Here is a 15,662-nt window from a genome sequence, read left to right as displayed (position 1 = left end):
GGATATGCTTAATACTTCAGCAAGCGTTTTACCTTTTATCTTTGTTGTGATCATAAAAGAACCAATCGGACAGGTTTTCTTGAGTTTCAAAAAGAAAGGTGAGTTTATTCTACTTAAAAAAAGAATGAAACCCGATCGAGAAAAAATAATAAAACCACGCTAAACTTTCACTCACACACGCAATCGAGAATCACACACACAAATAGAGTACAGAGTGTTAAGAAATAGTCTGGTTTGTATTAGAGTCCAGAACAAGTAAAAATTATATGCAGTCTGTGGGTAATTCCGTTGTATTCCGACTCAAGTTGTGATCTTGAAGTCACTGGCTGGTAGAAATGCACTTTGTGGCTGACCCACCTGGTTCAGGTTTTTCTTGGAGACAGAGTTGTAGGTGGCTTTCTTCCCCAGAGTCTCAGTCTGTAGCAATGGTAGACTTGGATGTTCCACAATTGCAGACAGGTTCCAAACTTGCAATGTTATCTGGAGAGAGAGAGAGAGAGAGAGAGAGAGAGTGAGACACACACACATAGCCCCATTGGGGTTTTGTCTGGTTAGCACTCAAAGCTGGTCTGCTTCAAAGTCTCTGGAGCTTGTCCTTTTGCAAAAGACTGCTAGTTTTTCCACAGATAGGGAGGTGGTCGCATGAGTGTCCAGTGTCATTGTTTTCAATTTAATTAGATTTAAGTCTAGGTATTTTCAATCTCTCTCGGGTCTAATTTTTTCAATGTTCAACCCTTGGAGGTATGACTCCACTGTTAATGTTCCACAAAGGCCTTGAATGTTTTGCCATTAGAAGTGAAGCTGTTAGTTGATTCCAAATTCATGAGGCATTGTCCTGGATGGAATCTCATTAGACATGCATCTCCAATTCGATATCCTGGAATGTGAGGTATTTCAATGCAAATTGTAGTGGCCATCTTTGCTGCCAGCTTTTTAAAAGTTAACTGTAGGATCCCAGCTCCTTTTTAAAAGTTTAGTGTAGGTTTCCAACCGATGAATTAAAAATCCTCATTTGGCAGAGCATGTTTTCTGATCAAGGCCTCAACTCCACTTTTCTGCCTGTTCCCCATAACTCTTCACTCCCCTATAGTCTACTTATCTATTTATCTCAGCCTTGAATATATTCAATGACTCAGCCTCCACAGATCTCTGGTGAAGAGAATTCCAAAGATTCACGACCCACTGAGAGAAGAAATTCCTCCTCATCTCCATCTCACCTTCTTCTGAAACGATGCCCCCTAGTTCTAGATTCCCCCATGTTGGCAAACATCCTCTCAGCACCTACCTTGTCAAGCCCCCTCAGAACCTTATATGCTTCAATAAGATCACTTCTCATTCTTCTAAACTCCAATGAGTATATGCCCAACCTGCTTAATCTTTCTTCATAAGACAACCCTTTCATCCCAGGAATTAACCAAGTGAACCTTCTCTGAACTGCAACCAATGCAAATATATCCCTCCTTAAATAAGGAGACCAAAGCTGTACGCAGTACTCTAGGTGTGGTCTCACCAACAACCTGTACAGTTGGAGCAAGACCTCACTACTTTTATACTCCATCCCCCTTGCAATAAAGAAAAACATTCCATTTGCCTTCCTAATATCTTGCTGTACTTGCATGCTAACTAATTGTGATTCATGTATGAGGACACCCAGATCCCATTCTGTAGTCTCTCCCCATTTAAATAATATTTAGATTTTCTATTCTTTTTATCAAAGTGGATAACCTCACATTTTCCCACATTATACTCCATCTGCCAAATTTTTGTCCACTTACTTAACCTATCTATATCCCTTTGCAGACTCTTTGGGCTGAATTTTATAAGCCCCCCATCCCAACGTCGGGGGTTGTGGCGGGGAGTCCCGGAAAAGATTTCTGGGAGAGGTCTACCATTGGCCTCGAAGCCTGGAAGGCCCCGCTGCATTTTACTGGCTGTGGCGAGGCCTCAGGGTGGCCCCTTTGCCGCACGGCAGCGGAGCCTTCATTTAAATATTTAAATAAATTTAAATACATGCAAAAGCACTTACCTTGTCCTGACGACCAACCCATGCCGATATCCATTCGGAGATCCGAAGCATGACACTGGTGGGGAGAGGGGAAGGAGTGACTATTTCAGGGCGGGAGTGGGGGTGGGGAGGTTGCAAAAACCAACGCGATTGCTTGTGGGGGTGGTGGATAAAGGCTGAGGGTCAAGGGGAATAACTTTGGAGTATCTAAGTAAAATTTTTATTTTGAAATCATTCAACATTCAAACGCTCAGTTTGGGTTCCGCCAGGGCCACTCAGCTCCTGACCTCATTACAGCCTTGGGTCAAACATGGACAAAAGAGCTGAACTCAAGGGGTGAGGTGGGAGTGACTGCCCTTGACATCAAGGCAGCATTTGACCGAGTATGGCATAAAGGAGCCCTAGCAAAACTGAGGTCAATGGGAATCAGGGGGAAAACCCTCCGCTGGCTGGAGTCATACCTAGCGCAAAGGAAGAATGTTGTGGTTGTTGGAGGTCAATCCTCTCAGCTCCAGGAGTTCCTCAGGGTAGTGTCCTAGGCCCAACCATCTTCAGCTGCTTCATCAATGACCTACCTTCAATCATAAGGTCAGAAGTGGGGATGTTCGCTGATGATTGCACAATGTTCAGCACCATTCGTGACTCCTCAGGTACTGAAACAGTCTGTGTTGAAATGCAGCAAGACCTGGACAATATCCAGGCTTGGGCTGATAAGTGGCAAGTAACATTCGCGCCACACAAGTGCCAGGCAATGACCATCTCCAACAAGAGAGAATCTAACCATCTTCCCTTGACATTCAACGGTATTACCATCGCTGAATCTCCCACTGTCAACATCCTAGGGGCTACCATTGACCAGAAACTGAACTGGAGTAGCCATATAAATACCGTGGCTACAAGAGCAGGTCAGAGGCTAGGAATCCTGAGGCGTGTAATGCACCTCCTGACTCCCCAAAGCCTGTCCACCATCTGCAAGGCACAAGTCAGGAGTGTGATGGAATACTCTCCACTTGCCTGGATGGGTGCAGCTCCAACAACAGTCAAGAAGCTAGACACCATCCAGGACAAAGCAGCCCGCTTGATTGGCACCCCATCGACAAACATTCACTCCCTCCGCCACCAATGCACAGTGGCAGCAGTGTGTACCATCTACAAGATGCACTGCAGCAATGCACCAAGGCTCCTTAGACAGCACCTTCCAAACCCGCGACCTCTACCAACTAGAAGGACAAGGGCAGCAAATACATGGGAACACCACCACCTGCAATTCCCCTCCAAGTCACACACCATCCTGACTTGGAACTATATTGCCGTTCCTTCACTGTCGCTGGGTCAAAATCCTGGAACTCCCTTCCTAACAGCACTGTGGGTGTACCTACCCCAAATGGACTGCAGCGGTTCAAGAAGGCAGCTCACCACCACCTTCTCAAGGGCAATTACGGATGGGCAATAAATGCTGGCCTAGCCAGCGACGCCCACATCCCTGAATGAATAAAAAAAACACACATTAGGAAACCTAGTAGATTAATATTTTCATTAATTTATAACTAATATTGTAGTTATAGCTTTTAAAAAAAAATTGTTGAAGCCTGCTCGTGCAACTGTAATAAAAGTAAAAACTCAAGAAGGAAAAGCAGGTATGTGCTAATTTGAATTAACTTTCCCCCTGTTAAGTAAATTTTACATCGTTGGCACAAAAAGTGCAGTGACTAGTATTTGTAAGGGGCAGGTTACTTTGCAATGATTCCAAGCAGTAAGCATTACGCATTGCTTTTTCTCCAGATAGATGCGGAGCTTTCCAAGCAGCGTGCCCATCACTGCACAGAGCTTAAGGAATTAGAACTACGGATGAAGAAAGAAGCAACGTTTGAAATGGATATTGTAAAACAAAAACAGCAAGAACTAATAAATAAATACAAAGAAGAGTACAAGACACTACAGGCAAAGGTTTCTGATAGATCTTAATCAAAATTATTTCTAAAATGCTAAGATCTCACAACTGTGTGTATTTCTATATGTAAATAACAGATCAGTGAATATAAGCAACCTAAGTATACAAAGGGCTGAATTTTACCAGCTCCTTGATGCTGCGGGTCGCGGCATGTGGGCCAGTAAAATGCTGTGGGGAGAGGCCTGCCTCGACCTACGACGTCGGGAAGGGCCTGCCGCTTATTACCGGCAACAGGGGGACCTCGGTGCGGTACCCCTTGCCACACTGCGGCAGGCCCTTCACCTAAATATTCAAATGAACCTAAATTACATGCTAATAAACTTGCCTGCAGGCAGCAGACATCCCACGCCGATTTTACCAACTCCAAATGCAGCTCACACACCTTTGGAACTCCATACGGAGCTCCAGGTGAGAACCTGGTGGGGAGGGGAGAGGAATAACATTTTCAGGGCGGGAGGGGTGAAGGAGCGGGGAAATCAGTTATTATTGGTTGTGTGAATGTTGGGAAGGGGTTGAAGGGCAAATACTTGAAGGTTGGGGAGGGGAGGTTCGGGTAGTGAATAAAGTGTTTTTTGTCAATGAGGGCCAATTAAAAGACCATTGGGGGTGTTGGGGAAGGGCCTCCATATCTTTATTATGTGTTAATAGAAAATTCTTTAATACGATATCTTTAAAATGTAAAATGACTTCTAAGGGCTTAAAGCCCTTTAGAAATGATGCCACGCCTGTGTGGTGGCGGTGGACACCACCTCAATATAAATGAGCCCTCGCGTGAAGTATCGCGGGGTTTCCTCGGCGGCCTGAGTGTAAAGGGCGCTGCCGCAGAGAGTGGCGCTCGAAATAAAATTCAGCCCACCATATGCAAAAAAAGTTATGCAGCCCATAATATTCCTAGTCCCATTATTTACATGGCTGTTTTGAAAACAACATTTCATCAAATGTTATATTTTTCCATCAATTTTCTTCGGCATTGGGGTTTATTACTGGACCAAGTAGTTTATGGTACTCTCTTTGTATGAAATCTGTAGACTGCACCTATTGTCAATGTAGTCCTTGACCCATAAAAATCATTGAGTCACTACCTCTGGTTTGCAAATATAAAATGATTATTAATGATGACCTGCTGCCATATATTATGAAATAGATTCTGCTGCTGGGTAGTGTCCCAGGCCCAACTATCTTCAGCTGCTTCATCAATGACCTTCCTTCAGTTATAAGGTCAGAAATGGGGATGTTTGCTGATGATTACACAATGTTCAGCACCATTCGCGACTCCTCAGATGCTAAAGCAGTCCATGTAGAAATGCAGCAAGATCTGGACAGTATCCAGGCTTGGGCTGATAAGCACGTAACATTCGCACCACACAAGTGCCAGGCAATGACCATCTCCAACAAGAGAAACTAACCATCTTCCCTTGACATTCAATGGCATTATGATCACTGAATTCCCCACTATCAACATCCTAGGGATTACCATTGACCAGAAACTGAACTGGAGTAGCCATATAAATACTGTGGCTACAAGAGCAGGTCAGAGGCTCGGAATCCTGCAGCGAGTAACTCACCTCCTGACTCCCCAAAGCCTGTCCACCATCTACAAGGCACAAGTCAGGAGTGTGATGGAATACTCTCCACTTGCCTGGATGGGTGCAGCTCCAACAACACTCAAGAAGCTTGACACCATCCAGGACAAAGCAGCCTGCTTGATTGGTACCCCATGCACAAACATTCACTCCCTCCACCACCAATGCACAGTGGCAGCAGTGTGTACCATCTACAAGATGCACTGCAGCAACGCACCTTCCAAACCCGCAACCTCTACCAACTAGAAGAACTGATGCATAGGAACATCACCACCTGCAATTTCCCCCCCAAGTGACACACCATCCTGACTTGGAACTATATCGCCGTTCCTTCACTGTCGCTGGGTCAAAATCCTGGAACTCCCTTCCTAACAGCACTGTGGGTGTACCTACCTCACATGGACTCCAGCGGTTCAAGAAGGTAGCTCACCACCATCTTTTCAAGGGGTAATTAGGGATGGGCAATAAATGCTGGCTTAGCCAGCGACGCCCATATTCCATGAATGAATAAAAAAAAGATAAAATGGCTAGTAAGTCTCAGAAAGTTGTTTATCTTACATGATCTGCAATCTCATAAGAGATTTTACATTGGTTACTAGAATTATGCTGTACATGTTTATCTCTGAATTATTTTTCATATTTCATGGAGATGACACAATCACACCACATGCTTATCGCTCAGGTTGCTTCCTATGAATATCACAACACTTATTTTAAATTAAACAAAATTCAGAGAATGGACAATGTAAAATAATTTACATTTGAAGCATTTATCACAGGACAATAGTCCAGTAATATTTATGAAATCATTTGCAATGAAACATTGTGGACCATTTAATTCAATAATTGCAATTGAAAATATGTTTTCTGAAGATCTTTGGATTATGAATCTAATCTCAAGATGGTGAGGTTTGTAAAGTATAAACTGTAGTACTTATACCAGATTGACTTTGGATACATGAGAATTGAATGTTTCAATGGGCAGGTCAATCTCGGAGAGTTTTTTCTTGTTCAATGTACTTTCTTGTTTTATTTAAAAAATAATGTACTAATTTTACTGACATCTTGCTGCCCAATGGAAACCCTAAAAGTAGGTCTCCCACCATGATGGGATTCTCCAGTCGCATCAACAATATGGAGTTCCTCTAGGTATCATAAATTGATAGGGAACAGTGAGGGCCACAAATTTGGAATAGCCCAAAACCACTCCACGTCTTGGGATCCTTAAAACGATGAATAAAAGCTGGAGTTACAGATTTCCCAACTTGTAGAATGACTTCCTTATTTCCTTGATGATACAGTGACAGGCTATATCTTTATTCCCCAGTGTTCCATGGAGATCTGCCTGTGTTCGCATGTACATATGTTCAGATTGTTGAATCAGATCTTCAGATTTGGAATTAGTCTCATAAATATCATAATCTTTGAATGCAAAGTCAAACCCTTGGAAAGTCTAGCCATCACTACTAGTAAATACAATTCTCTAGTGTGGTGCAATTTTTAAATAGTGAGTGCAGCCAACTGCATATAAAAGAAAAAAAGGGAAGATTTGCATTTGTATAGCATCTTTGATGACCTCAGATATCCCAAAACGGCCAGTGAAGTGCTTTTCCAATGTAGTCACTTGTAATGTGTGAAATGCACAATAAAGTTGCAGATGTGTCACATTCAGTCAATACGTGAAATGATTAAATGCATGTCAAATCAGAGCAAATGTTGTACTCTAATCATACAATGGACAACAGTAGTTAAAATCATTACCAGTCAATATTTACATTCACTGAGATTTTAAGACACATACGAACATATGAATTAGGAGCAGGAGTAGGCCACTCGGCCCTTTGAGCCTGCTCCGCCATTCAATAACCTCACGGCTGAACTGATTACTCCACGCACAGTGGCGCAGTGGTTAGCACCGCAGCCTCACAGCTCCAGCGACCCGGGTTCAATTCTGGGTACTGCCTGTGTGGAGTTTGCATGTTCTCCATGTGTCTGCGTGGGTTTCCTCCAGGTGCTCCGGTTTCCTCCCACATGCCAAAGACTTGTAGGTTGATAGGTAAATTGGCCATTAGCAATTGCCCCTAGTGTAGGTAGGTGGTAGGGAAATATAGGGACAGGTGGGGATGTGGTAGGAATATGGAATTAGTGTAGGATTAGTATAAATGGGTGGTTGATGGTCGGCACAGACTCGGTGGGCCGAAGGGCCTGTTTCAGTGCTGTATCTCTAAACTAAACTAAACATTTCCACCTACCCCCCGATAACCTTCCACCCCCTTGCTTATACGAACGTACGAACATATTTTGGATATTAGGACCATAAGGAAGCATGGAATATGTAAAGGCCTTTAGACCTATCAAGCTCATTCCCTTCACAGTTCATGTATTATCTGTCTTTATGATGGACCCTATCCAACCCACTCTCTTGGCATAACTATCTTTTCCTTGTTTTCCCAAATATTTCAGGAAGTTTTCACATCCTCATATCCTCAGGACTTTCCAAAGCACTTTACCACCTGTGAATTATTTTTTGAAATGTAGGCACTGTATCTTTGGAGGGAAACATGGCAGCTAATGTGCAAACAGCAATATTTCACTAACAGCAGTAAGATAAATGACTACTAATCTGTTTTGTTGGTGTTGGTTAAGGCATAAATGTTGGCCTGGAGACTGGGAGAAATCCCTTACTTTTCTTTGAATAGTGCCGTGGGATCTTTTCTATACACCTGAACATGAAAACTGGTCATCAGTTGAACAGCTCGTATGACAAGATCCATCTAGTGTTTGATATTCCATCTTATTCTTATGTAGGTTAAAAGTAGTGGTGCAGTGGTTAGCACTGCAGTCTCACAGCTCCAGGGACCCGGGTTCAATTCTGGGTACTGTTCTCCCTGTGATTGCGTGGGTTTTTGCCGGGTGCTCCGGTTTCCTCCCAAAGACTTGCAGGTGATAGGTAAATTGGCCATTGTAAATTGCCCCTAGTGTAGGTAGGTGGTAGGGAATATAGGATTACTGTAGGGTTAGTATATATGGGTAGTTGTTGGTCGGCATAGACTCGGTGGGCCGAAGGGCCTGTTTCAGTGCTGTATCTCTAAATTAAAAAAAACAGCCTGCTGCTCTCTGTAGTCCACCTTATCATCTTGCTCCCTCTGATATCCATTTATCCAATAGATAAATTTCCCCTAGCTGACTTTCATACAACTCCCACTTTTTAGAACTATTTCCTTCATTGCTTGCCTTTTAAAATAATTCTTCTCAGCCTTTAGGTTGTTTTATATCACTTTGTTTAGCACATTGTTCCAGATCTCAATGTTTTCTCTTTTTCTACAATATAAAAGCTGAAAAAAATAATGATCCATATGGAGGAACAATCAAGCTACTGCACTCAGTATGAAGTTCTAATGCATCCCCCATACTAGAAAGAAAATTTTTGATAAAGTACACTTGAAGTTTTACCCTCTTTGAATGATCAGTGCATAATGTAAAAAGATGCATTACTCTTTTGAAAGGTTTGGATTAACAGCTGTATTTTGTATGCAAATACACTCCATAATCTACATCAACAATAATCAGTTCTGATTTTAGGATCTATCTAATCTTTCTTTAATAGTATGTATTTTTTGTACTGACTGTATGCTTTTGGAGGAAAAACAACAAATGACTAAATAATTTAAATAGTAAAATTCCAGGTTTTCTTTTCTGCTACCATATACTGATTGTTATGAGATAAAGTTTAACAGTACTCTTATGACCATGGTGTCTACCAGCAGGTAGAACTACTCATCATTACTTTAACTGAAAAACACAGCTGTTGGATCATCAGTATTTAAAATTCATATTCAAATAATTGTTCCTGTCTTTCTAAAAATTTTACAAATTGGTGTATAATGAGATCCAAGCATTGGAAAATCTAGTATCTAAACTCCCCTCAACTAGTTTTCTATGTGGATTAAGTTTTTGGATGCTTTTTGTTAGGTTTCTGACTTAATCAGTGATGCCACCAGAGGATTACAGTTGGAAGTGATCAGAATGAAGAAAAAGTTTCAAGAGACCCAATACCAGCTAATGGAGAGAGAGCGTTCCAAAGATGATGAAATCTGTAACCTGGAAAAGGTAATCTTTCAGCTAAACAGGCAGTTAAAACAACAGGACAAAGTAGAATGCATGACTGAGGAACTGAGGACTGAAATACAGCAGAAATCAATAGAGATAAGAGAAACACAGCAGGAGATACAGCAGCTAAAAGAGGAGCTGGGCCAGGCCAAGAAAGAGGTACGTATCCATATGCTTATTACAAAGGCCTAGCTTTAAAAAAGAACATTAAATCCCTCTACTTAGCTCTCCGATGACAAGAAGTTTATACGTTTAGTAATTGAACCGTACAGACCAGGTAGGTTCCAGGTTTGATCCCATATGTGCTTAGTTGCGAATCACTGGAAGTGCTCATGTGTAGACATCAGATGAGGACAGTAATGATGTTTCTTATTCATAACACACAGGTGCTTTATTACTTCACATCTCTTTGATACTTAATAAGCCTTCACAAAATACATAGGCATATATCTTAAGCAATTGGCAACGTAATATAAGAATTTGGCTCAAAATTGATTGATGAAGGTGGTTTCGTGGCACATTGTTCATGACAGGGAGGTTGGAATTTTGGGCAGAACCCAGGTCTGGCAGGGTTCCACCCCATTCCAGATCTATTGGAAATTCCAGCATTTTTGAGTGCAGGCCTATAATATCAATGGACAGACACATTATTATCCTTTGTAAATGAGGGAATTATGTCATATGCAAATATTTATTTGTGCCTTTAGCAACACTGGATAGCAGAGATGCCTGTAACACAAAAGCAAAATACTGCGGATGCTGGAAATCTGAAATAAAAACAGAAAATGCTGGAAATACACAGCAGGTCTGGCAGCATCTGTGGAGAGAGAAACAGAGTTAACAGCCAGAATTTTACATTGGGTGAGAAGCCCCACCCTCCAGCCAAAAAGTCAGGAGTGAGCCTGCCTGAGGAACCACATCAGGATGTTATGCTTCCCAAACACTTAATTGAACATTGGTGGGGCTTCCACCTCTCTGAGGCAGGAGGCCCCGCCTCCATGAGCTGTCAGCCAATCAGCGGGTCAGCAGCTCTCAGTCCCAGAAGCACCACCAGGAGCAATGGCCACTGCACCCAACCAACAGCAGGATCGTGGACGTCAGCCCTGGAAGAGAGGTAAGTTTTGGGGCCTCGCTGGGGACAATCGGCCGGGTCCCGGGCAGTTGGGGCTTCAGGTGCCCGATCAGGAGGGCCCCCCTCAGCCTGCAAGGAGGCCACCAGGCTTCTGTTGGGCCTAAGGTGCCTGCTGGCTGCTGGTAAAATACCAGCGGTGGCGGGAGGAGGCCTTTAAGTGGCAGTTAATTGCCACTTAAGGGCCTTTATTGGCCTGAGGCAGATGGGCCATTTCTCGCCACTGCCGCCCTGGTAAAATTGCAGCGGGGCGGAAGGGCGTCGGGAACAGCAGCCCCTGCCTCCCACTCAAATTTACGAGCCACCCCCGCCACCAGCCCACTCCTGTGGGGGGGGGCGTAAAATTCCAGCCAACATTTCGGGTCTGTTCTGATGAAAGGTCACAGACCTGAAACGTTAACTGTGTTTCTCTCTCCACAGATGCTGCCAGAGAAGCCTGTAAGTCCTTTGTGTCTAATATTGCTGGAACCATGGGTGCCAACAGAATTTCTGCATTCAAAGGCTGGTTTCTATAATGTAGTTATTGGCTGAGTGATCTGTTCCATTGCCAAAACCAGCAGAAGAAAGCTGCAAGGAAGTTAAATGTTTCATGAGGCATCTCACCAGAGCCCCAGGGGGTGTCACATGCTGCAATAACCCGTATTTTCCCACCCTGTCAAGTATGCATCCCAGCTGCACTTGCCCAAAATATTTAATATAACCTGATCCCAGGATTTTTAATAGGAACAGGAATGCTGGCTGCATAGAAGTTACACTCCACCCAAAGCCTCCCCAGGAATGTTTGGACTAATTTCTTTACACAAGTTTACTTAAGGAGGAAAATATAATCTACAACCTATGACACTGTGTTCATAGACTTGATCTCAACCAGTTATGTAATTAACATAGGATCCAGCTGATCATGTTACATTCCACCTACTTAACTCTAACAATCACAATATTACATAGTGCTCTCCAGGTGCTTTTCTGTCTGCCTCTAATTATACTAATATATTTACAGATCTAACTTGTTTTAGGTATTTGATTGAGCTGCAACATAGCTAGTTTAATAACTGTAGTTGGCTGTTCTTCAACTCAATGGTAATCTTTTCTTGATTGGCTTTTGCAGGTTTCACAACATACATTTTTGCAGTTAAATTTATCCAGTTCTGTGTAATTTATAAGCACTTTCTGTAAATAAAACATGATTTCTATACGTTTCCACTTGCAGAATACCTTTCTTGAAGAAACTGTGCGCAGGGAATGCGAGGAACGCTATGAGCTCACCGAGGCTCTTAGTCAGGCCCGAGAACAGTTGATGGAATTAAAGAGGGTCAGTAGAGAACTTCCACATTCTCACCGTTCAGTTAGTCAAAGAAGTTTCAGCTCATCCTCCTCGCCTGCAGGCAGCCAGTTACGTAAGGCCCAAAGAACCCTCTCTGACAACAGCAGGACTAAACTCAGTGGCTTGCATGGGCCCACAACAAATGCCAATGTCTTAAACAATGCTGGATCTACTGCTTTACCAGTCATACCAGTACCACATTCATCAAAAGGGAGAGCATCATCTGTGAGTGAAATCAAACAGAGGATTGCAGCTGCTGTAAGAAGAAAGTAGGCTGCTGTCAAATTCAGGAAGGTACTGTTTGACACAGAAGTCAACCTGATTGGACTATTTATATTGTATACATATATTTTTAAACATATATTAGATTCTAGCAATGAACTGAAACCATGGGGCTTGATTTTAACCCATGCAAAACTCATTCACTTGCACAGAGTTAAAATCAGGTTCCATGTGTTTTCTGTCAAGAATAATTACTTGTGTAGCTTCACAAAAGCTTTAACTGTTTTTAAATACAGCTGAATATGGTTTCACACCTAATGATTCTGACAAAATAGGAAATGTTTTCTGACAAATAAAATTACCTTCAGATCCATTTGCATAGAATATACAGCACAGAAACAGATGATTTAGCCCATCTGGTTTATGGCGGTGCTTATGCTCAACACGAGCCTCCTCCCACCCCTCTTCATCTGATCCTATCAGAATATTCTTCTATCCCTTTTTCCACCTTGTGTTCATTCAGCGTCCCCTAAAATGCATCAGTGCTGTTCACCTTAACTACTTATGGTAACGTGTTCCATGTTCTAATAACTCCCTCTGTAAAGAAGTTTTTCCTGAATTCCCTATTGAATTTATTAGTGACTATCCTATATTTATGACCACTCGTTTGTTTCTGTCCCTCAAGTGGAAATATCTTCTGTGTGTACCCTTTCAAACCCTTTTATAATCTTAAAGAGAAATACACCTCTCAGCCTTCTCTTTTTGAAAGAGCTCCAGCTTGTTCAATCTTTCCTGATAGGTATAACCTCTCAATTTTGAGATCATTCTTATGAATCTTTTTTGCACTTTCTCCAGTACCTCTATATCCTTGTTGTAATATGGAGGCCTTTGTACACCAGGGATCTATATCAGTTTAACATAATCTCTCTGCTTTTCAATTCTATCCCTCTGGAAGTGAAGTCCACTTTTTATGCCCTTATTAAGACGTGTTGCTACTCTTAATGATTTGTGTACCGCATCTAGATCCCTTTGCTACTCTACCCCAATTTAGACATTTTCCAAAAAGCACTACCTCACACTTACCTATATTGAAATCATTTGACAGATCCATACCCATTCTGCAACTTTATTAACATTTTATTGTATTATTGTAATTCCATTTTATTGTATTTTGTCACAGTCCTCCAGTATACCCCCAATTTGGCACATCTGCAAATTTTGAAATTGGACTTCCGATTCCCGATGTAAATGATGAACAGTAGTGGCCCCAGCACTGATCCATGTGGTACACCACTTCTCACTCTTTGCCAGTGTGGTATAACTACCCTTAAATAAGAGCGAAATACTGCAGATGCTGGAAGTCTGAAATAAAAACAGAAAGTGCTGTAAATACTCAACAGGTCTGGCAGCATCTGTGGAGAGAGAAGCTGAGTTAACGTTTCAGGTTGATGACCTTTCATCAGAACTGGAAAAGGTTAGAAATGTAATGGTTTTGAGCAAGTGAAGGGTGAGGGGTGGGGGAGAAGAACAAAAGGGAAGGTCTGTGAAAGGGTGGAGGGTGGGAGAGATTAAATGACAAAGATGTCAGGGAACAAAAGGCAAAGGGAGTGGTAATAGTAGTAGTAAAAGAGAGAGCATTTGTCCAGAGAGAGTGTTCATGACAGAATAATGAACAACTCTGTTCGAAGGGAATAAGACTGTTACTTAAAAAGGAAGATTGTGCACGGTTATGGGGAGAAGGTGGCAGAACAGCACTAGGTGAAGTGCTAATTCAGAGAGCTGGTGCAGACATAATGGGCTGAATGTGTTCTTTCTATGCTGTAATAATTCTGTGATTCTGTGAAAGCAAAAACATGAAAAACAAGTTTAAGTCCGGCACATGGTAAATGAAAACAATCAAAATGGTGGTCATGGTCTGAAATTGTTGAACTCAATGACCCCCATTTTGATTTTTTTTTAACCATGTGCAAGTGTTAAACTTGTTTTTCATGCTTTTGCTTTCGGACAGAGCTGTTCATTATTCTGCCACTAATACTCTCTCTGGACAAATGCTTTGATTTTACTACAACTATTACCACTCCCTTTGCCTTTTGTTCCATGACATCTTTGTCATTTAATCTCTCCCGCCTGCCACGCTATCAAAGACCTTCCTTTTTGTTCTTCTTCCCCACCTCCCCCTTTCACTTGCTCAAAACCATTACGTTTCTAACCTTTGCCAGTTCTAATGAAAGGTCATCGACCTGAAATGTTAACTCTATTTCTCTCTCCACAGATGCTGTCAGATCTGCTGAGTATTTACAGCACTTTCTGTTTTAATATCTACACTTAACCCCACTCTCTCTTTTGTAGTCAGTTTGCTATCCATTCTACTTGTTCTCTTACTTTATATGCTCTGACCATAGTCATGAATCTACCATGCAGTATGTTATCGAAGACTTTTTGACAATTCAAATATATTACATCTGCTACATTACCCTTATCACCTGTTTCTGTTATTGCTTCAAAGAATTCAGTAAGGTTGGTCAAGCATGTCCTTCCCTCTTGCCCTTACTGTCTGCCCGTTCTCTGAAACTATTCCCTTTTCTAATGAATTTTTATATATATGTAATAATGCCTCTGCTAACTCTTCCCTAATTTTTAATAAACACGGATGCAATCCAGCCAGGCCAAAGGTTTTATCCTCTCTTAATTATCTCCCCCCTTTCTATCCTAAATCTTTTTATAACTTTTTTGACCTCTTCTTAAATATCATTCCATCTTTTTGATCTCTTAATTGAGAAGTACTTGGGAGCTGGAACAAATAGTGATAAATACTCAATTTGTCCTTGCCAAACTGCATCAAAAATAAATATTTTTCAAATGTTTTTTGCAGACATGAAAACTATACAATTCCAGCATTGTGAAGCATTAGTTGAAATAGTTTATGCTAAGTTTGTAATGATGAATATTATGACATTGAATGTGATGAATGGATAGAAGCAAAGAGTATTTTTTTATTAACAGTCTTTCAATAAAATTAAAATAAATGTAATCTTGCAGGTTTTATTTTGGTGCAAAATTATCAACACAATTATCAAATTGCTGCAAAGCCTTATCATTTATATGCTATGGTTAAAAGAAAAAAAATGAGACCAGTGGAAGCCATATACAGCTTTGTAAAATGGATTTCTGGAATATCACAAACCAAATCCTATGAACCATGTTGAGAAAAATGTTGACCACAAAATTTGGCTCCTTAGTGCCTGGTGTGAAAGGTAGCATTTTCAGCGTAGATGTAACGGAGAAGCCGGGAGAAGGAAGAGTCCTTACAGGAAGGCAGGTGGGAGGAAATGTAATCA

The 15,662-nt window shown here is 41.7% G+C and overlaps 1 protein-coding gene and 1 long non-coding RNA gene across 7 annotated transcripts in view; one reads left to right on the top strand and one right to left on the bottom strand.

Annotated features, from left to right (window-relative positions):
* The window catches only part of lekr1 (Leucine-, glutamate- and lysine-rich protein 1), a 257,691-nt gene extending 244,035 nt beyond the window's left edge, over positions 1-13,656 (top strand). For all 6 annotated transcript variants that reach the window (XM_068042215.1, XM_068042211.1, XM_068042213.1 and 3 more), the window contains 3 exons: positions 3,788-3,952; positions 9,512-9,808; positions 11,989-13,656. In XM_068042215.1, the coding sequence (XP_067898316.1) occupies positions 3,788-3,952; positions 9,512-9,808; positions 11,989-12,375 (849 nt within the window). In that variant the 3' untranslated portion in view covers positions 12,376-13,656. The remainder of the gene's footprint in view (positions 1-3,787; positions 3,953-9,511; positions 9,809-11,988) is intronic.
* Positions 136-12,354, bottom strand: LOC137375285 (uncharacterized). The gene is made up of 3 exons (XR_010975973.1): positions 12,118-12,354; positions 3,385-3,488; positions 136-480 (listed from the first exon to the last, which is right to left on the bottom strand). It is a non-coding gene; the product is annotated as an uncharacterized lncRNA (long non-coding RNA).
* Positions 13,657-15,662: the final 2,006 nt, after the last annotated feature.

Source organism: Heterodontus francisci, chromosome 11 (assembly GCF_036365525.1).
Source record: "Heterodontus francisci isolate sHetFra1 chromosome 11, sHetFra1.hap1, whole genome shotgun sequence".
Classification (NCBI taxonomy): Eukaryota; Metazoa; Chordata; class Chondrichthyes; order Heterodontiformes; family Heterodontidae; genus Heterodontus; species Heterodontus francisci.
The sequence above is the reverse complement of the archived record's forward strand: the minus strand, read 5'-3'. Positions and strand labels throughout refer to the sequence as shown.